This window comes from Panicum virgatum, chromosome 8N, assembly GCF_016808335.1.
Source record: "Panicum virgatum strain AP13 chromosome 8N, P.virgatum_v5, whole genome shotgun sequence".
NCBI classification, from domain to species: Eukaryota; Viridiplantae; Streptophyta; class Magnoliopsida; order Poales; family Poaceae; genus Panicum; species Panicum virgatum.
The window spans coordinates 39,669,247-39,694,729 of record NC_053152.1 but is presented as its reverse complement, the minus strand read 5'-3'; the positions used below and the strand labels follow the sequence as shown (position 1 = coordinate 39,694,729).

At 45.3% G+C, this 25,483-nt stretch overlaps 1 protein-coding gene and 1 pseudogene across 3 annotated transcripts; both read right to left on the bottom strand.

Annotated features, from left to right (window-relative positions):
* Positions 1-5,627: 5,627 nt before the first annotated feature.
* LOC120684381 lies at positions 5,628-10,193 on the bottom strand (annotated as a pseudogene).
* Positions 10,194-15,974: 5,781 nt separating this feature from the next.
* On the bottom strand, positions 15,975-24,141 carry LOC120685321. 3 transcript variants are annotated; one of them, XM_039967164.1, is made up of 11 exons: positions 23,996-24,141; positions 23,437-23,624; positions 23,018-23,145; positions 22,597-22,705; positions 22,480-22,519; positions 18,366-18,455; positions 18,179-18,278; positions 17,923-18,062; positions 17,480-17,582; positions 16,771-17,303; positions 15,975-16,669 (listed from the first exon to the last, which is right to left on the bottom strand). In XM_039967164.1, exons 2-11 carry the CDS (start codon positions 23,576-23,578, stop codon positions 16,399-16,401), a joined length of 1,656 nt encoding a protein of 551 aa, XP_039823098.1. In that variant the 5' UTR covers positions 23,579-23,624; positions 23,996-24,141; the 3' UTR covers positions 15,975-16,398. The 3 variants fall into 3 exon arrangements, with proteins under 3 accessions (XP_039823098.1, XP_039823099.1, XP_039823100.1); XM_039967165.1 differs by lacking the exon at positions 23,996-24,141 and having other exon boundaries at positions 23,437-23,750; XM_039967166.1 differs by lacking the exons at positions 23,437-23,624; positions 23,996-24,141 and having other exon boundaries at positions 22,597-22,722.
* Positions 24,142-25,483: the final 1,342 nt, after the last annotated feature.

Sequence of the window (25,483 nt, the reverse complement as noted above, 5' to 3'; positions counted from 1 at the left end):
TACCGTCCCGGGTGCGGGATGTAGTCGGGGTGGTCATCGCGGCCAAAGGAAATGGTATCCTTTGACCAATCGAGGTAGGATGGCGTGGCCTTGGTGACGGAGAAAACTTCTCGGCGCTCGCGCTTGCACTGCCGGGAGGTCATGTTCATCGTTGGTCCTCCAAAGATGAAGAAAGTGTTCTCCACTGGGGGGAACTCGTCATCTCCACCTTTGTCGCCAGCATCCTTTTTCCTGTCCTCATCGCGATGCGCGACGCGGTTGTAGTACTTCTTGAGCATCTCGCATTGCTCGAGGGTGTGGTTGACAGAGCCCTTGTGGTAAGGACACGGCTTCTTAAGCATGTCGTCGAATAGGCCACCACCGCCTCGAGGGGGACCTCGAGGTCCTCTGCGGTCCGGGGCGGCAGCGAAGGCCTCCTCGGAGTCCTCTGCCCGCCCCGATGCGCGCTGGTTCGGTGGGACCGGCTTCTTTCCCTTCCTCCCCCGCTTCTGTTTCTTGGCGGGGGCGTTGGGCTTGACGTCGCTGCCCTCCGCGGGCGCATCGTCCTTGCGCTTGCTCGGCTTGTCGTCGAAGATGGCACCAACAGCCTCCTCGCCGGCGGCGTAGTTGGTAGCGGCATCGAACAACTCGTTGGTGTTGACGGGTTGGCTTCTCACAAGCTCGTGCACCATGTTCCTGCACGTCGTACCCTCGAGGAAGGCGTTGATGACCTCGACATGGGTGACGCTGGGGAGCTCGGTGCATTGCTTGGAGAAGCGCCGCACATAGTTGCGCAGGGACTCGTTGGGCTTCTGGCGACACCCTTTGAGGTCCCAGGAGTTCCCAGGGCGCACGTATGTGCCCTGGAAGTTGCCCACGAAGATCTTGACTAAGTCGGCCCAGTTGTGGATCTGGTCCGCGGGCAAGTGCTCGAGCCACGTTCGTGTGGCATCAGCAAGGTGAAGAGGAAGGTTGCGGATGATGATCGCATCTTCCGTCGCGCCGCCTAGTTGGCACGCTAAGCGGTAATCATTGAGCCAGACTGCAGGATCAGTCTCGCCCGAGTACTTGACGAGGGTGGTGGGTTGTCGAAAGCGCGGGGGAAACGAAGCAGTTCGAATCTCCCGGCTGAACACCCGGGTGCCCGGAGGCTCCGGTGACTCACCCCTGTCGTGCTCGGGGTCGAAGCGTCCACCCCGCCGAGGGGTGTACTTCCTGCCGCTGCCGACGATGTAGCGGGCATCGCCATCTTCGGCGTACCCGCGTGTGTCGTGGAGTCGTTCCCTCGCGGGAGGCCTTCCGATGCGGTCGTGCACCGAGGGTGCCTTCGCACCGGGCGCCTCGGCTACCTTGCCCTTCACTGCTGGTGGAGTGTGCACCGAAGCCTCGTGGTCCTGGTGCGCAGTCCCACCGGGCTGCTCCGGGTCTTTCGAGCGCATACGAGACGCAGAGCTCTCGGCTTGCTGCACGGCAGCTTGCTCGACGAGTGCCTGTGCCTCGCGGCGCAGGTTGCGTCCCGAAGGCGTCGATGGCTCGGGCATGGCTTTGAGTAGGTAGGCCATAGCAACGAGTTTCTCGCCGGCCGTCTTCAATTCCGGAGGTTTATCGACGTTGTCGTCGGCCAGGATGTGCTCCCGGGCAACGCGCGCCGCCGCCTGGGCATGTGCACCACGTGCGGAGCACTGCTGCTCGAGCGCGGTGTGCAGCTCCTGGGTCTGTTGACGCTGCTCGTCGAGCTTGGCTTGGAGCTCTTTGAGCTGCGCCAGCTGTGCTTGCCGCGCCGCCGAGCTTGACGAAGAAGAAGGGGCCGCAGGCAGCACCACCGGTTGGTTCGCCTGCGCGTCCACCCCGCCGTCCCCGTCGTCACCCAGGGCGTTGTCGTTTTGCTCGTCCACAAGATCTGCCATGAAGCACTCCCGAGTGGGATTGTACTCCCCCTCACTGGAGTCCTCAGAGCAGATGAGGCAATAAGCCGTTGCAAGCTGGAACGAGCGGAATGCGTAGGGGTCGCGGACCCCGGAGTAGTCCTCGGCCTCCTCGGCCGTGAAGTTGTTCATGAAATAATTGATGTCGTTGGCGATTGAGCTCGCCGTTTCGGGGTAGGATTCGTCAGGAGACGACGCGATGAGGCTGCGGATCGACAGAAGATGATGACCCAGCAGATCCTCATACTCGGTGAAGCTAGTGCTGATTGAAGAGGCGTAGGTCGCAGCATTTCGCATCTCGAAGGGGAAAGGCGATGGCGAGGTCGAGCCCCCCCTGGGAGGCACTGGTGCTGCAGCAGCTGATGGTGCTGGCGTAGATGGCGCCGAGGCACGTGATGACGAAGCGGTGGCCCCATTGGCCATGATGCTGAGCTATGACATGCCAGCCTCAACCCAAGCGGGGGAGCTGGGGCGTGACGCACGGCGCCGCTCTGCGCGTGCTTGTCGCGAATGCTGGCCCGAGCGCCTGTTGCGCTGGGCTGGTGAAGTCAGAGTGACGGGGTTGCGTCTGGGCGAGAGGAGCTGCATAAGGTAACCGTTGCCGGTTGCTCTGAACTCGAGACTCCCGAACCAGATCACAAATCCTGCTGGGAGTGGATCCGAAACACCCATGGGGTATGGGTTGGATCTGCTCGCCATCCCTGGAAATCAAATGGGAACAAGAGAGAAAATGTCACGCAGCGTGCCCCTACCTGGTGCGCCAACTGTCGGTGTCCTGACCCGGGGGTCCGGATCCCAACAAGTAAATGCCGCGTGTTTCCTCGTCCCAGATGTTGATGCAAGAGGCAACACAGTAACGCACGGGTTTATCCTGGTTCCGGCCACGGGGCCGTACGTCCAGCAAAGGGGTGTGCGAGGGCACTGTATTATCTTGCACCCAGAGTGCTTGTAGTAGGGGGTACAAGCGAGGCGAGAGAGGGAGGGAAGCTCCCAAGTCTCCACTAGAAGAGGAGTCGGTTAAGGTTTGAGCTCAGTGGTGCTGAGAGGTGACGATGATCGCGAATGCGGATGACTGTGTCGCTGATGTCCCGAACGCCCCCCCCCCCCTTAAAGGAAGCCCGCCTCCTCCTTTTATAGTCACAAGGAGGGGCGGTGTACAAGAGTAGGGGAATGTGGAAGTTGTCGTCCTCCCCCGAATCGCGGGGGTATAGTGGTCGGACACTGTAGGAAGTACACTGTGGGGCGTGGCGTCGGGCGTGGCGGTCGTCCTGGATGTCGTCCATGATCTTGCGGAGATTGCGCCGGCGTCCTGCCAACTCCAGCAGGCGGTGTGGTCGTCACTGTGGAATGTTCAGTCCTCCGGATGTGGCGTTCCGTGGGCCATGCAGGTCAGGGTCCTGCGTGCTCTAGCGGTGACAGGGCACGCAGCGGTCCCGGACCCCTCTTAATAAAGTGTCAGTGTGCGCATTAAGGAGGTCCGAGGGTTGCGTGGAGGTCCCGGACCCCTCGAGGGGGGAGGTCAGGGACTCCGGCTGCGTATGCTGTGCGTCCCTCTTGGAGGGGCACGTGGCGTCGCCGGACCCTTTCCTAAGCAGGAGGTGGGTCTGGGGCCATACGCGTGATGAGGTGGAGTCCGGACGGCTGGAGTTGGCAGGATAGTACAGGGAGCAGTGCCGAGCACGCCCCGTCCCGCGTCGCAGGTTCCACAGTATCGCCGCAGCGCCCGGGATGGCGGAACAGTGACCAGAGTTGGCGGATGGGACTCCGGTCACAGCCACTGTGGGGAATGGCGATCTAACGTCGTCTGTCCTGAGCACTGTGGAGGAGTGGTTGGCACTTAAAGCCTCCGTACGACGGGCGGGTGAGCGGCAGCGCCCTTTGTCCCTTATGCCGAGGGGTGGCCTCGAGCGAGGCGGAGATGGTTTGCCCGCTAGAGGGTAGGTTCGCTGCCCTCGAGCGAGGCGGAAATGATTTTCCCGCTCGAGGGTAGGTTCGCTACCCTCGAGCGAGGCGGAGATGCGGGGCGCAGTCGAGGGGTCTCGACGGGAGCCCTCGAGCGAGGCGGAGATCGTTCCGCGGGCCCGAGAAGGAGGCGAATGGGCCGTATGCTGGGCTTTCTTTGAGTTCTTTCCTTTCTTTCAGATCGGAAGGAGGCCGTGGGCCTTCGTGGGCCCAATTGCCTTAATCATGTGTTTGCGTTTTAGAGTAATCTTAGTACCCCGATTAGGGTGTCCCTAATCGTGGTACCCGACACTAGGTTAGCTCTTTAGTGAGTGAGATAGCAAGGTGTTGTGCCTAGTGAGCTGGTTCTAGAGTGAACCAAAAGAAGATTTCGGTGCGCCGACCTCTTGGAGCCTTGTTAGTTTGTCGGCAACGTCAACGACACTCCGACTTGGTGTGGAGCGGCGTCGACAACTTTGTGGGGGGACGTGGAGACCCCACCCTTCTTGGTGAAGCTCCTTAGTGAAAAGCGGGATCAAGGTGACCGTGATTGTGTTCACGGAAGAGACTTGATTGCCGTAAAGCGATACTCTTTGTGAGTGCTTCAACAATGTGGATGTAGGTGTGGTTTTGTGGCTAACCGAGCCACGGGATAAATCTTTGTGTCAAAAAGTTTGCTTACTCTCATCCCTCCTTTAAGCTTCCGCATTTATTTATTGCAATCTTTGTGTGCTTTTACTTTACTTTTATAGAATAGTATCTTGATAGGATTAGCTATAAATTGCTAAATTTTTTTGGGATGAGAGTTTCACACTAGAAGAATCGTGATTGCACATTTAGATAGCACATTTTAGTTTAAGTTTTGTGCAAATTAGTTGGAGCTATAAGTTAAGGTTTTAAATTGCCTAATTCACAATCTCCTTCTATTAGGCTAAAGCACCCGATCACTTTCAGATCGTCTTCGTTTTCCTTCAAAAGATGTTTCAATAATAAAGAAACAAATTATAAATGTATATCAGTGTAAGGAGGCAAGCGATGGCATCGCTGCTGCGCGCCTGGAAGCGGCGAGCAAGGTCTGCGACGCTCGGGTCGCCCACGAGGCGCGGTTGTTGATGCCGCAGTCGGAGGTCGGCGTGCTTCGAATATATCGTTTGATACTTTTTCATATCCAATCTCAAATATTTTTTATGTTTACTAAAAGTTTGAAATGTACAAAGTTATTTATACAAAGTTTTTCATTCATTGCAAGAGAAAAATATTTAAAAGTTTTTAATATATACTTTATAAAATTTTATATATAGGAGTATAGAGTTTGTAACGTGCGAGTACAAAATTTTTGGACGCAGGTGTGCAAAGTTTGGAATTGCAAATTTTTGAATCTAGGTAAACAAAAGTTTATAACGTGCTTATAGAAAGTTCATAAATTTGGAGTGAAGGTGTGGATATACAAAGTTTTTGGATCTTTCATCATAGTATAATGTTTGAAACTTGTTAGTAGAGTTTATTTGTTTTGGAGTGTAAAATTTGGAGTCGGTTTTTGTAGTGCTAAAATGGGTGTGTGTGGGGGGGGGTGCTATTTTAGTACCAGAAGGAGAGCCAGTTAGGGGAGGTAAATAGAATCTAGAGACCGGAACTACCAAGTAATTAATAAGGAGGGAAGAGAACAGCATATCTGCGTTGGGTGCCTAGATAGCTATGCGTGCTCTGCCAGCGGTCGCAGGGAACGCGAGCGGTCATTTTGTTCATTGCTGAAAGCCTGAAAGCATGCGTGGGACAAGCATCTTGTCAGCTATGACTCAACAACTTTATTCAACAATCAACAATGCATAGATTATTGCAACTGCTGCGACTCCAGCTAGCAGAGCAACAGAGTACAACAATTGTATGACATAAAGGATGATGAAACCAGCGGCATAAACTGGACACATTGACAAATCATCTATATCCAAGAAACTCTAGCTGCAGCAGGAATCATCTTGAAGCATCTACAAGAGAGATCGTTTGATAACAAGCAGCTCCTTGATGATGTCTCCAGTTGACATCCTACTGGATGGCAATTCCTCAGAGCACAACAATCCAAGTCTAAGTAGAGCAATCAGGCAGTCAGTCTTTCTGTGGTGAGAAGAATTACCCTCACCCGCACCCTGAAATTCATTCTTGAGGCTTAAAGACAGACGCATGTCAATGGCGTCCATCGTTCCGTTACACAGGGCCAGCTCAACGTATTCACGGAGGCTCAATCCTTCTCTGAAGGTGGAGTCTGTGGGCTTCCTACCAGTTACCATTTCTAACACAAGAATTCCGTAGCTGTAAATGTCTCCATTCGTTGATACCACATTACCAGCACCATACTCTGTTGCATTAAATGTTTGGACAACATTAGATATCTTAGAATGTGCATGTAGAATTGTGTTATAGTTGTATTATTACAGGAAAGACTAAAGGTTTACATGAAATAAGTGTACAGAATTTGGCTTCTGGAAATATCAAAGTTCCTTAGTATACATGATTTATTTGGTAATGAATTAAAGAATATTAAAGGCTAATAACACAAATTCATAAACAAGGAAATGAAGAAAATATTGGGCTAACCTGGGGCAGCATAACCGACTGTCCCTCTGAATCCCATAGAGCTCATCGGCTGTTGGATAATTGAGCTTCCATCAACAATAATCTTGGCGAGTCCAAAGTCCCCAACATGGGCAACCATATCAGCATCCAAGAGCACATTACTTGGCTTAAGATCACATGTATAACAGGATCTGGGCCATCAGAATGAAGGTAATCCAATGCATAAGCCACATCTAGGAGTATGGTTACTCTATCTGTGAGATCTAAATATCTTTGCTTTGTTTGCTCATCATTTGCATCAGGATGTAGCCAACCTTCTAAACTCCCATTTGGCATGAAGTCATACACAATTGCTTTGAAGTCATTTCCTCTTGAATCAATGCTTGCACAAGCTGTAACTATCTTGACAAGATTCCGGTGTCTCATGTTTCGCAGTGCTTCACATTCAGCTATGAAACTCTTAACTGCACCAGGAATTTGAAGCTTTAGAACCTTCACAGCAACAAGATTTGTACTTTCACCATCTTCACCATCTAGCTCTCCTTTGTACACAGACCCAAATGATCCAGAACCCAGCAAATTGGTAGGTGAGAAACCATCTGTTGCTTTTACCAACTGTGAATAAGAGATAGATGGGTGGCCTGGCATGAACATCGTTGAAGGGGTTTTCGTTTTGCTTCTCTTGCGCCTGGTTAGAAGAATATAGAGGAACGAAAGGATGGCCAATGTTACTACAATAGGAATAACAATAGGTACCACCAAAAGTTTATTTTTTTTCTTTGGTAGTTGTAACGAACAAAGAGGCAAATGTAGATCAGGTATGCCACCGCAAAGTCTGTCATTGCCTTGGACTGAAACTCCAGAAAAATTTGCAAAAACACCAACAGACGGCACTTCTCCAATAAAGCTATTGAATGAAAGGTTAAGATAATAGAGCATTCTAAGGTCTCCCAAGGATTTGGGTATCTGGCCTGATAAATTGTTGCTCGAGAGGTCAAAATATTCAAGACCTTTCAACTGACCCAAGCGTGATGGAATATTACCATTCAAGAAATTATTTTGCAAATAGAGATTCTGAAGAAGTTGACAGTCGCCTAGGGTGGACGGAATCTGACCTGATAATCTGTTGAACTCTGCATGGAATTGTACAAGATTTTGTAAGTTACCGATTTCTTGCGGTATAGCTCCCTCCAAGTTATTATATGATAGATCAAAAAATCCTGACAGTGTGGGGATGTTGAACAATCCATTCGGTATTGATCCTGTAAAGTTATTACTTGAAAGATCTAGTTCCAACAATTTTGTCAGGTTTCCCATTGTGCTTGGTATCCTACCACTGAATCCATTTGCTCCCAGGTATAAATTATTTAGTTCTGTAAGATTTCCGAAGGTTGATGGAATCGGCCCACTTAACTTGTTTCCATGTAACGTCAAACCTTGCAAGTTTGTAAGCCTACTGAATGATAAAGGAATAGTTCCTGTAAAGTTGTTCTCATCGAAATCCACAATTTGCAAGTTAAAGAGGTTACCGATATCTCTAGGTATGCTTCCCGAAATTGGGTTGTGTCCCAAGAAGAGTATTTCTAGCGAAGTAGAAAGATTGGAAACTGAACTTGGAAGAACTCCTCCAAACCTGCAAAACATCATGTCTAACATTCTCAACCGGGAGCAATTTGTCAATGCAGTTAGAAATTCCCAATCCTTGGGTTCTTTAGCTTCAAGCAAAGTTTGTGAGAGCTCGACCCAACTGACATTTCTTAATCTTCCAATCTCTGGGGGAACGATTCCACTAAAAAGATTATAACCAAGCTGAACATGCTCCAACTCAGAAGCATTGGCAATCGAGGCGGGGATATGTCCATGAAACTGGTTGTGGTCCATGTATATCTCCTGTAGATGAGGAAGATTACTGAATGCATTTGGAGGTATGGTTCCACTTAGTATACTGTTTTCCTGGACAGAAAACGTGACTAGAGAAGAAATGTTCCAAAGACAACTGGGGATTACCCCACTTAAATTGTTAAATCCTAAGTCAAGCCAATATAATTTGGGCAGCAGACCGAGAGATGAAGGAATGGATCCAGTTAGCATGTTCTTTCCAAGACCAAGAAACTGAAGGTTGGTAAGATTGCTCAAACTAGCCGGTATCTCACCAGATAATTTATTGTCAAAGAAAGCCAAGTGCTTGATAGATGGTAGTGCTGTTAGTGATAGAGGGATTTCTCCTGAGAAAGCATTAGTGAAAAGGAACAGCCCCAGAAGATTTTTCAAGTTACCTATTTCAGCGGGGATCTCACTCTGGAGCTTATTATTGGTTAAGCACAGCAACTTGAGCTCAGTGCATCCGCCTATCGTCGCCGGAATGCTTCCCTCCAGCAAATTTTTGCTCAGGTTCAGCAACTGAAGCTTGCCGAGATGACCAAGATCTGGTGGTATCTCCCCAACAAGCTGGTTATTACCAAGGTTCAGCTCCTCAAGAAAAGATAGGTTGCCCAAGAACGGCGAGATGTTTCCTGAAAGATTGAAGGAGTTCATGAGCAGAGAGACCACCCTCACAGGTGGCCGACGGCTGCAAACAACTCCTGGCCAGGTGCAGTAATTGGTGGACGTGTTCCATGAAGCAAGCAAGGCAGATGGCCCGGACAACATGGACTTGAAAGAGAGGAGCGCAAGCTCATCGGAGGTCACATTTCTGCTGCTTTTGCTGCCCGGAGGCAACAGAGCATGGGAGCAGAGGAGCAGCAATGATAACCATAGCAATCTCATTGTCCCTTTCATCAGGAAAGAAGCTACAAGACCTGAGCTGAAGTAAGGAAGTTTTCTGATGGAATGTACCTTATAAAGGAGGATGTTATAGAGAAGCGATGTGACATTTTTGCCACTTATAAAGGGAAGGTATTCAAGTGGATCAGAATATGAGTGTGGGACCAAGTTCCACTTGGTCCTTGTTCAATGATAAAATTTGATTTGCCCCACTAGGAACATGATTAATGGCCCATTGGACATGGATGAATCCAAGAAACAACCTGTTCTTGTACTTGCACCTTCACCCCACCAGCCACCAGTCAAGTCTTTGGCAATGGCGACTGCATGTTCAGTTGGACTGCTCACTGCTCAGTAGCCCATTGCCTTGGATGCATCCAAGAACCATCATCCTCTTCTACCTAACCTTTAGTTCTTACGATATGGCAAATTGGCAAGTGGGGGATACGGCCAACCACTTTGATGTCGCATTTCTTTACCGCAAATTTCAGTATTGATTCCTCAGGAATGGGATGGAGGTCTCAGATCTGTTCTTTCCCCTACTAAGCATCATTTGGTCCTTTAATCATTAGTCGGCACTAACCTTTCTTTCGAAATCTCGCGATTAGCTGGTCACAAATCCTACTACCGGCATCCAAAATTTAGAGGCGCAAAAAAAATATTTTTCTGTAGTCAACAGTGATCGTCAGAGCACAAAATGGATTTGTAACAGTAGGCAATTGGATTATTGGAAGATCAGCAAAATGAAATGCGTTAAGGCACTGGCTCATAGTCTGGGTGCTCACCGTTGATGTCACCATCTTCGCCAAGAACCGCCAGATCCGGCGGCGCGTGGCCTCCTTACCTGATGCTCCCCTATCAGCCGCTTCTAGGGAGCGGAGGGCGCCATCCACGAGGGCATCACGCTCGCGCAACCGTCGCGGCCTGCGGAGTTTGCGGCGGAGGGCGGAACGCCGGAAAAGCGGCCACGTACCGTCAGACGAAGTCAGGACGGGGAAGTGGAATAGGAGAGAAGTGACTGACAGATGTGGCCCACCTTTCAGTGAGTAAAACCTGTTCTCGAAGCAAAAATAAAGTGTAGTTTTCAAACGAAACTGGTTAGGTCAAACTAAATTTGATTGATAATCTAACTCCCACCGAATGTCTTTCTTTATCTAAAAGAATATTTTAATAATTTCGTTTCTAGAAGAAACTAATCATAAGTGTGTTAATAGTGTAAACTAGGGGTTTTAAAGAGATCTCAAAAGGAATGGTTGTTCAAAAGGTCGTGTCATTATTAGAACAAAAAAAAAGTGCACACGAAATGGGGTTCTAGTATTTCTCTAGCATAATTGTTTACTTCTACTTATTCTACACACATGCATAGTACAAATCATGAATTGGTCAAAGTTTTAAGCGGGCACAGATGGTGTTTGCAGGACTTGCTCCATCGTCTCTAGTTAGATGCTAAAATTAGCTAGAGTGGATCTAAATGTACTAGCTAATAGTCCTAATAGTTATTAGCCAACTACTTCCTCCGTTCAAATTATTGGCCGTTTTAGTTTTTCTAGTTGTATAGTTTTTGTTATGCATTTAGACATGTTTTATGTCTAGATGCATAGCAAAATTTATATATTTAGAAAATTAAAAATAATTAATAATTTAGAATGGAGCAAGTACTAATTATCTAATTAGCTACCTCAACACACCAATTAAAATCATTCTCTACAAAGGGTAAGGGTTTCAAGAGACAGCTTTCAAACCTGTCCCATCATCTAAAACATGTTGTTGATGAATTAAACCATACCTCCAATGCACAATTTCATATCATGATTTCATAGGCAAGTTATAGAGTTTAATTATGATGCACCGGATTGGACTAAATAAGATGAAACGTAACCCTCCGTTATAGTTTCCATACGTTTCATAATCATGGGAGTGTACACCTAATTTCATCCTGCTAAAATCCATCTCTTCTCTCGTTCTTCTTATAAATACCTTGTCATGTCATCATGTTTGTTACTGATAATGATCTACAACTAAAGACAACGTGCACCTATAACCAACAGTACAACCACCTATTAGGTGGTTGTTCTAAACAATAGTTAATAGTTAGCTAGCTCGGCTCGACGGCTAGCGTGCGGCGACAGCGGCTCGCCGTGCAGGGACGCTGCGGCTCGGCGTGACGGCGACGCGGCGGACAGGCGGCGACGGCGGCGTAGCAGGCGGACGGCGCGACGGGCGGCACGAGCCACGAGCACAGGACGCGCACCGCCGTTATGGACGACACGTGGCAGTGCGGGGGCCACTGTGGCTTGACGCGTCGAGCGGGAGGCTCGAGCACTGGAAGCGCGGCGATGGCCCGACGGCGGCGCGTCGGTGGCGCAGCGCACAACGCGCGGTGGCCGACGCGGGGAGCAGCAGGGCTCGGAGCAGCTGCTGCACATGCAGGTGATTTTTTGTTATTGTTTTACTCGATCAGTAAAAGTCCATTTAGCCCAATCTCAATGCAAGTGTCATAGTAATATAATAGTATCATGAGCATTAAATTTACTGATGTGGCAATTTTTTTATGAAGAAAAAAATGGGGAGTGTCATAAAATATGAGAGAAGTGTCATCATCATGATACTCCTCCGGCTTGATTACCTAGTTTGTGGTCTTAGTAACTGTGTCGATGACACTTCCACTGAGACTGTGGGCAGACTACACCCTCACCCGTCCCTACAACTGCATTTGTAGAAGCGGGTGAGAGTATGAGTATGACCCATCCTGAAAATAGATTTTTAGAGATGAGTACTGAAAAATACATTTTTAGCTGCGAAAACTAGTAATGGTGCGTAATCCACCCTGAAAAATGAGTTTTTACCCACCCTACAAATATTTTCTACAGTAATGGTGCACAATTGTAAATCTATGTTGCACTTGTAATATTACAACAACAAAAAAATACCTCATAAAAGTATAAAATTTTACTTTCACCTACCATTTGTGAGTTTTATATTTGATAATGACAAAGAGAAAAACAAAGGCTAGCAATACAAACCATGGCCGTGTTTGGTTATACTAGGCAATCCTTAGCGCAAGCATTACGAAAAAAGAATCTTGTCTCAATGAAGTACTAAATAAAGTCTTTTTGTAAAATATTTTCAGGTATGGGTGTAACTTTTCGCGATGAATTTAATGACGGCAATTAATCGATGATTGGCTACAGTGATGCTACAGTATCTATTATCTAATCATGCGGTCAAAAAGGCTCATTAGATTCTTCAGGGTTCCTAGCACGGGTTTTGAAGTTAGTTTTGTAAACTGGTTTTGTTTGACTCACTATTTCTAGCGCTCCAATAAATCAAACAAGGCCCATGAGCATAGAGATGAAGAGAAGGTAATGCGCGTGGCTACTGCCTACAAGAGCACACTTGCCTTCCCAGATGCTATTGCTTCTGCAGGAAGAGAAGGTAGAGTGCGTATTTAATTATTTATATATAATGTACCAGTGTCTAAAACAGGGTTCAGAAATCTGACATCACTGGTCAAAGTTGTCGGCCTATTGACCTGTTGGCTTCCCCATGTGGCCTGCGGGCGCAACCAAAGCATAGTCATGATAGGATGCTCCTCCAGTCTTTGGTCAATGTTCTTTTGCTATGGATGCATCCAAGAATTGACATCTGTAGTTGCATTCGTTATTATGAACAATTGGGAGGACACATGCTGTGCACCAACCGACCGTTTGCGGAGAATGTTCCTTCCTATCAGCAATAAGCATCCAGCATTGCTGGTTTGAATGGTAGGCTTCCTTTCTTCATTTTACAAAGTCCAAATCAGCTTACTAGACTAGGTCATCCAAGCTGAAAAGTGTTCAAAAGAAACATCTTTATGAGTCAAATTCACCCAAGGTTCTTCAGGAAACTGTACTAGTATTTCACAGTTTCAATTGCAATTGTGACTGGTCGTGTTCCATGAAGTCAGCAAACCGTCGGATGGTTATCTGACAGCATGAATCTGAAGGAGAGAAGCGTGACAGCACTGCTGCTTCTACTGCCTGGAGGAAATCGTAGCACTCTGGTTGCTACTTCCATTAGGGAAAATAGCCACAATACCGTATTTCTAGGGACGGGTGATAGCTATGGTGGGGCAGCGGCTGGCTGTTTCGATCGGTGAGAAGATTATGTGTGTAGCCTCCAAAATGGCAGAGGGGATATACGAGAACAAAGCAGAAAAGAGGGAAAATATACTCAATGGCAGTAGATCCAAGAAGCACATATTTGGAGTTCCAAATTTGAAAAGTTAATATTGTCAGTGGCGGATTCAAAATAATTATTAGGAGAGGCTTTCTTCTACCTCTAAATAATTTTAGCCTCTTCTCGTAGTATATTTATGTCAAAAAATTATAGAGGAGGCTTAGGAGAGGCTACATGGATCCAGCGATGGTAGGAGAGGCTGGAGCCCCTCCAGACCTACCGCTGGATACGCCCCTAAATATTATAATGGCAAATATATGAAGCATAATGTTTGGAGTCTCAAATCTGCAATTTACTCACGATCTTAGGGCAGCAGTAAGAAGTAGTTTTACAGAAGGTAGAAATGTAAAATGCGGTGAAAACCGCGGTTCACAGATTCAGGTGCTCACCATCGATGGAACCCCAACTTCGCCGAGAACCGCCGGATCCAGCAGCTTGTGAGCTCCTCCTAGAAGGATCCTCCATCAGCATCTCCACAGCATCCACCACCGCCAGTCAACCCTCTCGGCCGCAACCTTGGTGCCACCGCTGCAGATGCTGCATAGAATGGGATCGAAGCGAGCACGTGGAGACGAAACAGGAGATAAGTGACTGACTCGTGGATCCACACTTAGGTGACAATACATGTCCTCCAGGTAGGGATGTAAACGAAGATACCTACAGATACAAATACTTATAGTTAATTTTCTTCTCAAATTCGGATCGAGTATGGATAGTGTCAAATATATCGAATAAAATATAAATAGATATCGATATCATAAATCAAAATTTTATTTTTTGGATTTGGATACGATGACAAATACTGGATACAAATGTATATTAACCCTCTAATCGAATTCAAACTCGAATACGAACAGATATTATCCGTACCATTTATAATTCTCCAGCCTAACTAAAAAAAGGTGCAATCTCGAAATTTGTCTGTTTAAATTAAGTCAAATTTGACTAATTGTGTATCATCGGGTTTTAAAGATTTTCGCAGATGAAATGTCTCCAAGTTAACTAACCCTGTATTTTATTGATTTTTTATATTGCCGGGTAAATTGATGGGCAAAATAGTGTTCTATAAACTTTAAAACGTAGTAAAACACTACTACAAAACATAGATATTGTAACACACTCTTGTAACACATTCATTAGTGTGTTACCAAGAAGAATCATAGGAACACAAAACTTTGTGTTACATCAAAAATTGTAACATATATCTCTTGTTCTATAAAATTGTGTTAGAAAAACTAAAATAGTAACACAAAATTAATATTACATCTAAAATGTTACAAAGTGGTAGTATTTTGTAACACATACAAATAATATTACAACTAAAATGTTACAAAGTAACATACTATATTTGTTGTGATTGAATGAAGACAATTTATTCATAAAATTTCATATCTTTGTGTCCAATATTTTCCTTCAAAATTATTAATTGTTGAGAAGAAATAATATTGATATTGGAATAAATAATTATACAAATAAGAATTAAACCTATGATATGTTTTTGGCAATTGCTCTAGCTATTCATATTTTTTATTAGCAGAGATTAACTTTCATATATTCTTTATACTTGATACTTTTTTATTTAAAGTTGATATAAAAAAGATATGGTTCAAGGTTTCAAAATAAAGAAAGTAACCATAGAAATATTTATTTATTCAGTGGCGTTAATATTGTGGCACATCTGTTATGTTTATCAAAACTTCAATACTATGAGCAGCGCAAACTTTACCAAAGGCACAATAGACATTACATTATGGGAAAAGGGTAAACATTCCTAAATTACTTCAAAAGGATAAACAATACGATATCATGGCTAAGTAACTATATTCATTCTTAATACAAAATAAATATTAATACATGTTGTTTATACAAAACAAACTCTTCATACTCATTATGTTCAAGTGAAAGGCACTATTTCTATATCAGATGAAATATTTATGATGCAAGTATAAGCTAGAGAGGAGTGCTGAACTCAAACGATAAAAATAGCATGATCACTAAGATAACATATGCAACATGTAAGTTGGTTTGTTGAAAAATAAGTGTCAATTTTGAAGTTTATTGTGAGATACAAGAAAATTAAAAAAATATATACAACTTGTTGGATGAGAAAAAAAATATTTATATCAAAATTTTAGGTCTCAACTGGATCTACAATGTTGCAGTTCAAGATTATTTTATTTAAAGTCATTTAGGTTGTCCAAATATTCATCATTAATTTAGCAAAGAATAGTTAAAAGAAAAACCTATATTGTTTTTGAAAAAAAATACATTGTTGTGGGATGGTAAGAGAGGCAATGTGCAAAAAAAAAGTTGCAAGTTCAAATCCCATGTATGGCACGTGGATAGAAAATTTGTATCTTTTAATTGTATACTATATAGAGTAGTAACACTTTTTTTTGTTATAAAGGAACATATGTATTGTGTTACAATAGATCAGGTAGTAACACTTTTTTTATGTAAAGGAACACATGTATTGTGTTATTATATATCAAATAGTAACACTTTTTTGGTTTTTTGGATGTAAAGGAACAATAGACCATATAGTAGTAACATCAACAATAGAAACAATAATGAATATATTTTACTAGGATACCTAGTACCACATTTATTAAGCAGTAACACAAATTGGTGTTACGAAAGCTATGTTTTCTAGTAGTGAAAGGACCATTCTTGTTTTTGCCAGATAGAGTGCTGCCCAGGATAAATCCCAAAAGGATTGCAACTCCTCTTGTCGACAGCTATCTACTGCTATCCTGTGTGTAAATAATGTCTATAACCCCAAATAGAGCCCCGTGGAAACAATTACATATTGTTACAACAATGTTATTTGACACTCAAAGATATTATCTACTCGCTATGACAGCCACAAGCTGCCTCCTAGGTCGCCACATGACAACCAGATCGTGTAATCGATGAACCATTTTTCTATAATTTACTACTTTCTGTTGTACACCCAAAAATTCAGAATTTAGCTTGAAAGGGCTCCTAAGATGGGTTTTCATCATCCTATGGTGGTAGGGGTCAAGCAGCAGGGCCACCTCCTGGTCTTCCTCACTCGCTTTGACTCTGTGTTGTTGCTGAAACCGTTCTGATGGAAGCCATTTGTGTCCAGGCTCTCTTCACCGTGCACCCTTATTGCGCTTCTCAATGTCATTGACATTGTCCTTGTTACGGTAAAAGCTGTTGAATTCTTCAGAGAATCTTTGTCAATGGCGTCTTCTGCCCTATTGCTAACTTTGCCACTGGGCAATGAATATGCTTGCCCGATCTCTCTGCATCAAGGAAACACAAATTGGGTCACAAATGGGCCACAAACTGAAATTTAAACGTACCAGGTACCACAAACGAATGCAATATATCCTTTCATGCTGACCTGGAATTCTGTGTTTGTGTGGTAGCAGGACCTCTTTTCAGAAGACTGTCTGCATTACGAATGTTAGCTTTTGAACTCCTCGAACCAACAGTACTCTCTTCCAAAGTTGCATTGTCACTGAGCAAATTTTGCAGTGTGGTGATGTTTGTGGTCTTATCGCCTCTGATAACTGCAATAGCGCTGTCCAATATGCCCAATGCATGCTCTACCTCAGGACTGATAAAAGGTATATTTTTTATCTGTTGTGCTTGCTCAGCCGGTACGTAAGGAGGGCTACTTGGAAGTCTATCCACCTTGAAGGACATGTTCTGTTCGCTCTCCTCCTCGACAATCTCACTATTCGATGTGGTATTTTTTACTGTCAAATGATTCTGTACAATGGGGTTATCAGGGGGCACCTCTGTAGCATTTTCCTCTGCTGTGGTCACCTTTGCCTTGTCACCAGAATCCTGGTATTCGCGGATCCTAACATAGAGTGGTCCTCTCAAAGCTTTCTTGTAGTCCTCGTCACAAGTGGCCACAGTACTGACTGCCTGCATGATATTCCAATAATAATAGTTCAGCAGGTTACATTGGTTGTTATTCATAATCTCATGACTCAAAAATTAGCACACAGTATTTCCCTTATGTCAAGACACTACACACCGTGATTCAAAGAAATCCATGTAGAGAACATTGCTGAAATGTGCAAATTGTTTCCGCCACTAACCTTCTGATAGAGTTTATGCCCACTGCCAATTAGCTGCCTTGACATGAAGTTGATCAACCATGGTGGAACAAAGTCTAGCTTCATGTCCATATTAGCTATTGCCCTGAACAAAGTTTTATTTTGGGAAAAAATTAGTAGCAGTATATTTTTGTAAAGCTGAGAAATGGAATAATAGTATGAAAAAGGAATTGCTTAAAAAATGGAGTAGCTTTGTGTAAGAAAAAAATAGTGAATTTTATTCAGGAAGCAAGTGAAAAATTGGATTGCCCATCAAAACAGGTTGATAGAGCGAAAAAGAAAATTTTGTTTCATTACTATTATTTTGCTTAATCTAGAAAAATGATACTCAAGCTAAAGATACATGTTGCCTTCAAAAGCCGAGAAAGTAGTTTAATATGAAACATGTTGCTCTACATTAGTGCAAATGGCATCAAATGCTTCACCTGAAAAAGCTTCTGTCTTTTGTAATCCTTTGCAAAACAAAGCCTCCAAATACATCTATCCGAACTGTGTCACCAGCTTCAGGAATCCCATCCCTACTAAATCCATGTGTCCGTATATTTATAGTATCCAAATCTGATATCTGCAAAAAAAAGTCAATGAGCACTAGATAAATAGAGGGATACATCAAGGTTGTAGGGAGAACCGGAGAAGTTCCCAAAAAGAATCTAAAATTGAATAAAAAAGAAATATACGCACAGTTTTCATGATTACAATGACGACATCTTCTTTAAGATACTCCAGTTCAAAGTAGTGTAGAAGAGCCTCTCTTTCAGAAACCGGCCATGGAACCTTCACTCTTTCTTCCAAATAGCGAATAAAAAAATTAGCTAAATCACTATAAATTGAAAGTAAGAGTGTAATAAACAAGTAGTCCACAACCAACCTGAGCAAACAAATTTCTTCACCAATCCGAACCTTTTTCAAGCAGCCTGATTGATCAATTCTAAAAGTTGGCAGGTTGTATTGTGGAAACCTGGAGAAAAACAACCTCATCAATACATTAAAGAAATATATTTTTTGGTTTATTTCGTCCAGGTTGAATCCAAATACTGAACTATAACACATGCGACTATCCTTCATAAAAATAATGGAGGTACCCCAGAAAATAAGAAAGCAGTTGGAGACTGAAAAACATCTCATGACAATAGAAACAGATGATTAGCTGTAGCATGAGCCCTCGATCCTCCCACCCCACCCCGAATTTAATCTGTGGGGGGTTCACTCCAGTCCACATTTATTGGCGAAAGAGAACTTTATGCTGTCTTAATCGGATTACTGTAGATAGATGTGTACCAGTGCAACATCAGGTTGTAGCTAGAAGTGGGTATGTTTGGGCTATGTGGCTACAGCGAAGCAAAAAAAGGACACCCTGTGCGTTCACTTCTCAATTAAGCACGTCATGCTTAGAGAGTTCACTTCTCAATTAAGCACAGCAGGCCTAGAAAGCATTTCAAGCCATGATAGTAAGTTGCCTATAACCAAAAAACAGAAGTAGGCAAGTTTGAGTCAAGAACTAATATTTAAACGGTTTATTTCCTAAATGCCAACTCCGCCTATGCTGACTGGAAGACTCTCTCCTGAGTCGTCTCAACATAGCCGGTCCCAAGCCCGGGTAAAGAAGGAGGGTTGCGTTAGGTTTTGACAAACCAGCATAAAAAATGCCACTCTAATGGATTTGAAACCCACAAGAAACTCGTTGGGGCGTAACCCTCTTAGCGACGCGCTACATCGGAACCCGGGTGTGGTGATAAATGGGTAAGGGCCGGGTCGCCATCCCCCCAAGGGCGCGTCGTATCATGACCTGGGTACGATGATAAGTGAGCAAGGGTCGGGTCGTCACCTGAATGGCGCGCTACATCTACGCCCGGGTGTAGTGAAAAATGAGCAAGGGTCTTCGCACTTCCCTCGACGGGTGCGAAGGGTAAGGAAGCTAGCCGAGCCAACTAGGATTCGTATAGGTAGCTGGAACGTAGGGTCCCTAACGGGTAAGTTGCGAGAGCTAGTTGATGTAGCAATTAGGAGGCGTGTAAATATTCTATGCGTTCAGGAGACTAAATGGAAGGGCCAGAAGGCGAAGGAGGTTGAGAATACTGGCTTCAAGCTTTGGTACACGGGAGCAACTCCGGGTAGGAATGTAGGCATCTTGATTGATAGGAGCCTTAAGGATGGAGTCGTTGAGGTTAGAAGGCAAGGCGACCGGATTATCCTAATCCGATTGGTAGTTGGAGATTCGGTTTTGAATGTGATCAGTGACTATGCCCCTCAGGTAGGCCTTAGTGAGAGCACCAAGATGCAGTTCTGGGAATATCTAGATAGCATGGTTAGTACCGTGCCTACCAGCGAGAAACTCTTCATAGGAGGAGATCTCAACGGCCATGTAAGTGCGACTAATGTAGGGTTCGAGTGAGTGCACGGGGGTTTTGGGTATGGTAGCAGGAGTCAAGAGGGGGAGGATGTGTTGAACTTCGCGTTAGCCTACGACTTGTTGATAGCGAATACCGTGTTTAAGAAGAGGGAATCACATCTTGTGACGTTTCGTAGTGGACAACACTCGAGCCAGATCGACTTTATCCTTACTAGGAGGGAGGATAGACGTGATTGCTTAGATTGTAAGGTGATACCTGGGGAGTGTGTTGTCCCTCAACACAAGCTTGTGGTGGCGGATTTTCGTCTTTGGGTACGTGTCCACCGGGACAAATGTGACAGGATTGCGAGAACAAAGTGGTGGAAGCTTAGAGGGAAAGCGGCACAAGCGTTTAAGGAAAGGATGTTAGGTGAGGGGCCTTGGGAAGGAGAAGACGCAGATGACATGTGGCTAAAGATGGCAACATGTGTTCGGAAGGTGGCCTCAGAGGTGTTTGGCGTGAGTAGGGGAGGCAAACAGGAGGGGAAAGACACCTGGTGGTGGAACAACGAGGTGCAAAGGGCTATTAAGGAGAAGAAGGAGTGTTTCAAGCGCCTCCATCTTGACAAGAGTGCAGCCAACATCGAGGGCTATAAATTAGCGAATAGGGTTGCAAAGCGAGCTGTGAGTGTAGCAAAGGGTAAGGCGTATGATGACCTGTATCAGCGGCTAGGCACGAAAGAAGGGGAGAAGGACATTTATAGGATGGGTAGGATCCGCTAGCGTTAGACAAGGGACATCAACCAAATCAAATGCATTAAGGATGGGACAGATCGACTGCTAGTGAAGGATGAGGAGATCATGGATAGATGGAGAAAGTACTTCGACAAGTTATTTAATGGGGAGAGTGAGAGCCCTACCCTTGAGTTAGATGACTCTTTTGACGATACCAACAGACGTTTTGTGAGGAGAATTCAGGAGGCAGAGATCGGGGAGGCTTTGAAGAGGATGAAGAGAGGTAAAGCGATGGGCCCTGATGGTATTCCCATTGAGGTGTGGAGATGACTAGGAGATAGAGCAATAGTATGGTTAACTAAGCTTTTTAATCTCATTTTTCGGTCAAACAAGATGCCTGAAGAATGAAGAAGTATATTAGTACATATCTTCAAAAACAAGGGCGATGCTCAAAGTTGTACTAACTACTGTGGGATTAAGATGATGAGCCATACGATGAAACTTTGGGAGAGGGTTATCGAGCATCGCCTAAGAAGAGTGACAAGTGTGACCCAAAACCAATTTGGGTTCATGCCTGGAAGGTCAACCATGGAGGCAATTTTCTTAATACGACAATTGATGGAGAGATATAGGGAGCAGAAGAAGGACTTGCACATGGTCTTCATTGACCTTGAGAAGGCATATGACAAGGTACCGAGAAATGTCATGTGGTGGGTTTTGGAGAAGCACAAAGTCCCAACTAAATACATTACCCTCATTAAGGATATGTACAAGGATGCGACGACGTTTGTCCGAACATGTGATGGCAACACCACTGACTTTCCTATTAACATAGGCCTACACCAGGGGTCAGCATTGAGCCCTTATTTATTTGCTTTAGTGATGGATGAGGTCACAAGGGATATCCAAGGTGAGATCCCTTGGTGTATGCTCTTTGCTGATGATGTGGTGCTAGTTGACAAGAGTAGGGCAGGGGTTAATAGGAAGTTAGAGCTATGGAGACGCACGTTAGAGTCGAAAGGGTTCAGACTTAGTAGGACCAAGACCGAGTACATGATGTCATGAGGGGGGAGACGTTAGTCTAGATGGGCAAGTGGTGGTCCAGAAGGATACTTTTCGGTATTTAGGATCGGTGCTACAAAAGGATGGCGATATTGATGAAGATGTTAGGCATAGAATTTCAGCTAGCTGCTTGAAATGGCGGCAAGCTTCTGGCATCCTTTGTGACAAGAGGGTGCCACAAAAGCTAAAAGGCAAATTCTATAGGACAGCAATTCGTCCGGCGATGTTATACGGTGCTGAATGTTGGCCTACAAAAAGGCGACATGTGCAGCAACTGAGTGTAGCAGAGATGCGGATGTTGCGGTGGTTTTGCGGGCACACAAGGAGGGATAGAATCCGGAACGAAGTTATTCGGGATAGGGTCGGGGTGGCACCAATTGAGGAGAAACTTACTCAGCATCGGCTGAGATGGTTTGGACATGTCCAACGAAGGCCTCCTGAGGCGCCGGTGCGTAATGGGGTTCTTGAGCGGGTCGATAATGTAAAAAGGGGTAGAGGTAGACCTAAACTGACGTGGGATGAGTTGGTTAAAAGAGACCTTAAGGATTGGAATATCTCTAAAGAGATAGATTTGGATAGGAGCGCTTGGAGACTAGTTATCAATGTGCCTGAACCTTGAACTTATTTCTTTCGGGTTTCATCTCTAGCCTACCCCAACTTGCTTGGGAAAAAAGGCTATGTTGTTGTTGTTGTTTATTTCCTAAATGCCGTAATTCAGAAAGAAACTATGTTTTCATGCATTAACGTTAATTCCGCAAGTTATAGTTGAATAATATTGGAGCATACCATGTGCAGTTTCCAAGAATGTGAAATTTTAATTAATCAATATTGAATTTGAGGAAAACATTGTGCTCACCATTTTTTGTACAGAGCCGGTTCCCACGACACACATGTACCTAAGAAAAAACAGCGTGCCTAACTGTGAGCGTGTGAAGATGTAATATTTTACTGGCCCATGATTAAGAATTCTTACAAACATCGATAGGTCCATCAGCAAAGCCTTCAGCAAGAAGGGTGTGAAATGGGGTCCCATCTGGTCCCTCACGGTACATGACTCTTAATTGGTCTGTATCTTGCTTCACCTGCCACCAAAAAGTATCTAAAGATCACTGCAGCTATTCACAAGTATACTAGAAAAAAAAAAGAACAGTTAAGTAATCTCCAAAAAAAATTGGAGGAACAGGCTAGAGAAACTTGAAGCACCATATCTCCTAAGCAGTAGAAATTACAACCAAAAGTAAAATGTTGCATTCTGGAAATTGTTGATAGCATCACGTACTAAATAAGAATAAAATCAGTGAACTGATCGCACATAATGCAAAAGAGGGATCAACTACTTCATGATCCGCACCATAATACACAAAGGAGTCTTTTTGAATGATTTAATGTTGTACCTTCCACTCCTTCTGTGGCGACCCATGAACCTTTGAAGATCGTCTGTCTCTTGAAGTATCGAGCATTTCAAGAAACTCCGAGACTTCTTTGGCCCGCGTTTCAGCAATAAGGTCGATATCGCCTAAAACTGGACACACAGAACAAAAGGCGCAAGTCAAGAAACAGTGATCAGACAAATACAAACATATAGGCCGACAAATATGCCACAATCAAGGCCTCCATCTAGCACCCCTCTTTAACAGATCCCCCATTTAGGATGGATATTTACGGCTCAACAAATAAAAGCTCGCATGCATCATGGATATGAAAAAAAAACAGTGCATTCATCACTACCATCATCATTAGACTAATTAATATTCACTTCGAGATTAGATAAAGACACGAAAAAACAAACAGAGGAAGTGAACAGAGCCAGCACCTTCGTCGTAGCCTGTCAGCGACGACGCCAGGATCTGCTTCTTCACCAGCGCCCTGAGCGAGCTCTCCTCCGCGAGGTCCGGCAGCGCCAGCGTCCGGTCCAGCCGGTCCCGCAGCTCCAGGACCCGCTTCCTCTTCTCCATGGCCGGCTGCCGGCGGCCCCTGCCAAGAACCCCTCCTCCTGCTCACCTACACACCCACATCACCCATCCAAAAACATAAAGACGAGAGATTGTCCAAAGAACTTGAAGCTGCCAAATCGATCGAATATATATGTATACACAGACAAAAGAAGAAGAAAAAAAAAGAAAGGCAATGATTCGTCCCCTTCCCATCCCCGCCAAAAAAAGCATCCAAATCTGCGGGTCCCGCGTACAACAATAAGAAAGCAAATGATTCGCCCCCTTCCGCTCACGCTGATGCTCCTCCTCCGGGCGAGAAAGGCTGCCTGCGGAGGCGGTTCCGAGGATTTCTCCAGAAGGAATCTGATGCAAGGGGGCGGGGGGGGATATCGGGCCGTAAAGATCCGCGACGGGGCTGGGCGGGGAGGAGGCGCTCACCGCTGGCGCCGGAGGCGGGCAGCCGGAGGGGAAGGGGGCGGAGGCCGGCTGCCGGCGGGGGCGTCGAGGAGGCGGACGGACGGAGCGCGCGGGGGGCTGACCAGCAGGAGACGGGGTAGCGGTGGACTAGTATACTAGTAGTAGTTTGGTGTAGGTGGCGGTCGCGCGGGGTGGGGCCCGCGTGGCACCCTGCCGGAGGTCCGTCGCGTCCTTTTCACCGTGCCGGGACGAGGAGGGAGGAGCCGACCTATTTTAAACTGGTTGATTTCCCGTATGTACCGTACCTATTTGCTTGCAATAGTATAAGCATAGTAATCTCCTTGAAAAAATATAGTAGCTTTTGGTAGAAAAGATGGGTTTTTTTTATAGATAATAAAGATAAGTAATACTTCCTTTTGTAATGTAAAGGAAGTTGTTTTGAGTTTGTCTTTAGTCAAACATTTTAAATTTTGACTATAAATAAATTTTTTGGGGTTGAATTTGAAAATATGAAAGCGACGTAGATAGATTCATTTTGAAATGTAGTTTCGTAAAAGTATGTATTGACTATATTTTATAATTTTTTAGCAAAAAATAATAATTAAAGTTATTTTTAAGATTGTATTGATGTTCGAAACGACTTTCTTTACAATATGATGGGAGTATTGTGGAGTATTTCATCAAGAGAGCGTAGAAAGAAAAAAAAAGAGTATGTGTCCGTCACGTGTCGACCGTCGGATTCATTCGATGCCCCTGCTGCTCTCCAACTCCAATGGCTGCTGCTAGGCGGCTGCAGAAATTCCTTCCACGCGTGCTCTGCCTGGGGACCGAGGACTGGAGCTTGCAATTTGCAATTGCAACTTGTAGGCAGACAGGCAGAGGCAGATGCAGGTAGCCAGGCAGGCGACCAAAGCTTGCTTCGCCGGTGGCACCGTGCCCCCTGCCGGAGTGCCGGCTGCCGGCACACGGGGACAGACCAACCCAGGGGCACCCCCGTGCAAGTAAATGCGCGGCGGCGTCACGGGTCGTTCCGGCCCGGGGCCCCGCCCGCCCCACGTGATGCCGGCTGGCGCGTGCGGGGATCGATCTTGATACGGCGCGCCACCGTACCCAACAAACCTGGCGGCGCTCCTATCACACCATCCGGTGCCAAAAAGAATATTCAAAAACCGGTCGTTCTCCTGCCTGGATTACCCGGTAATCCCTTCGTTCTAAATTATCAGGCGATTTGAATTTTCTAGATAGAGTATAGATTCGGTTATATATTTAAATATAATTAGAAAAAACTATGCATCTAGAAAAAACTAATAATCGGGTTAGAGGTGCTTGTCGTGCCGATCCTTGTCCACGCCGAAGGCAACGGCTGCGAGATACTGGGGATTCAATCGGTTGATTACTTGATCATATTATTACGACGGCTACCCGGTAACGGTACGCGCAGTTATTATACTCCCGTTACCAAGCTATAAGATGACGGTCTGGCGCCGGCTTCTTCTAATCTATGATCTA

Bases quoted from the DNA above. Each gene is read 5' to 3' on its own strand.
- LOC120685321 (XM_039967164.1), bottom strand. From the start codon at position 23,578: ATGGAGAAGAGGAAGCGGGTCCTGGAGCTGCGGGACCGGCTGGACCGG. The intron at 22,706-23,017 runs GTACAACATTAA...TTTTGGTGGCAG, and splicing joins CGCCACAGAAGGAGTGGAAG to GTGAAGCAAGATACAGACCA. The intron at 18,456-22,479 runs GTGAGCACAATG...GTTTTTCTCCAG, and splicing joins CCGGCTCTGTACAAAAAATG to GTTTCCACAATACAACCTGC.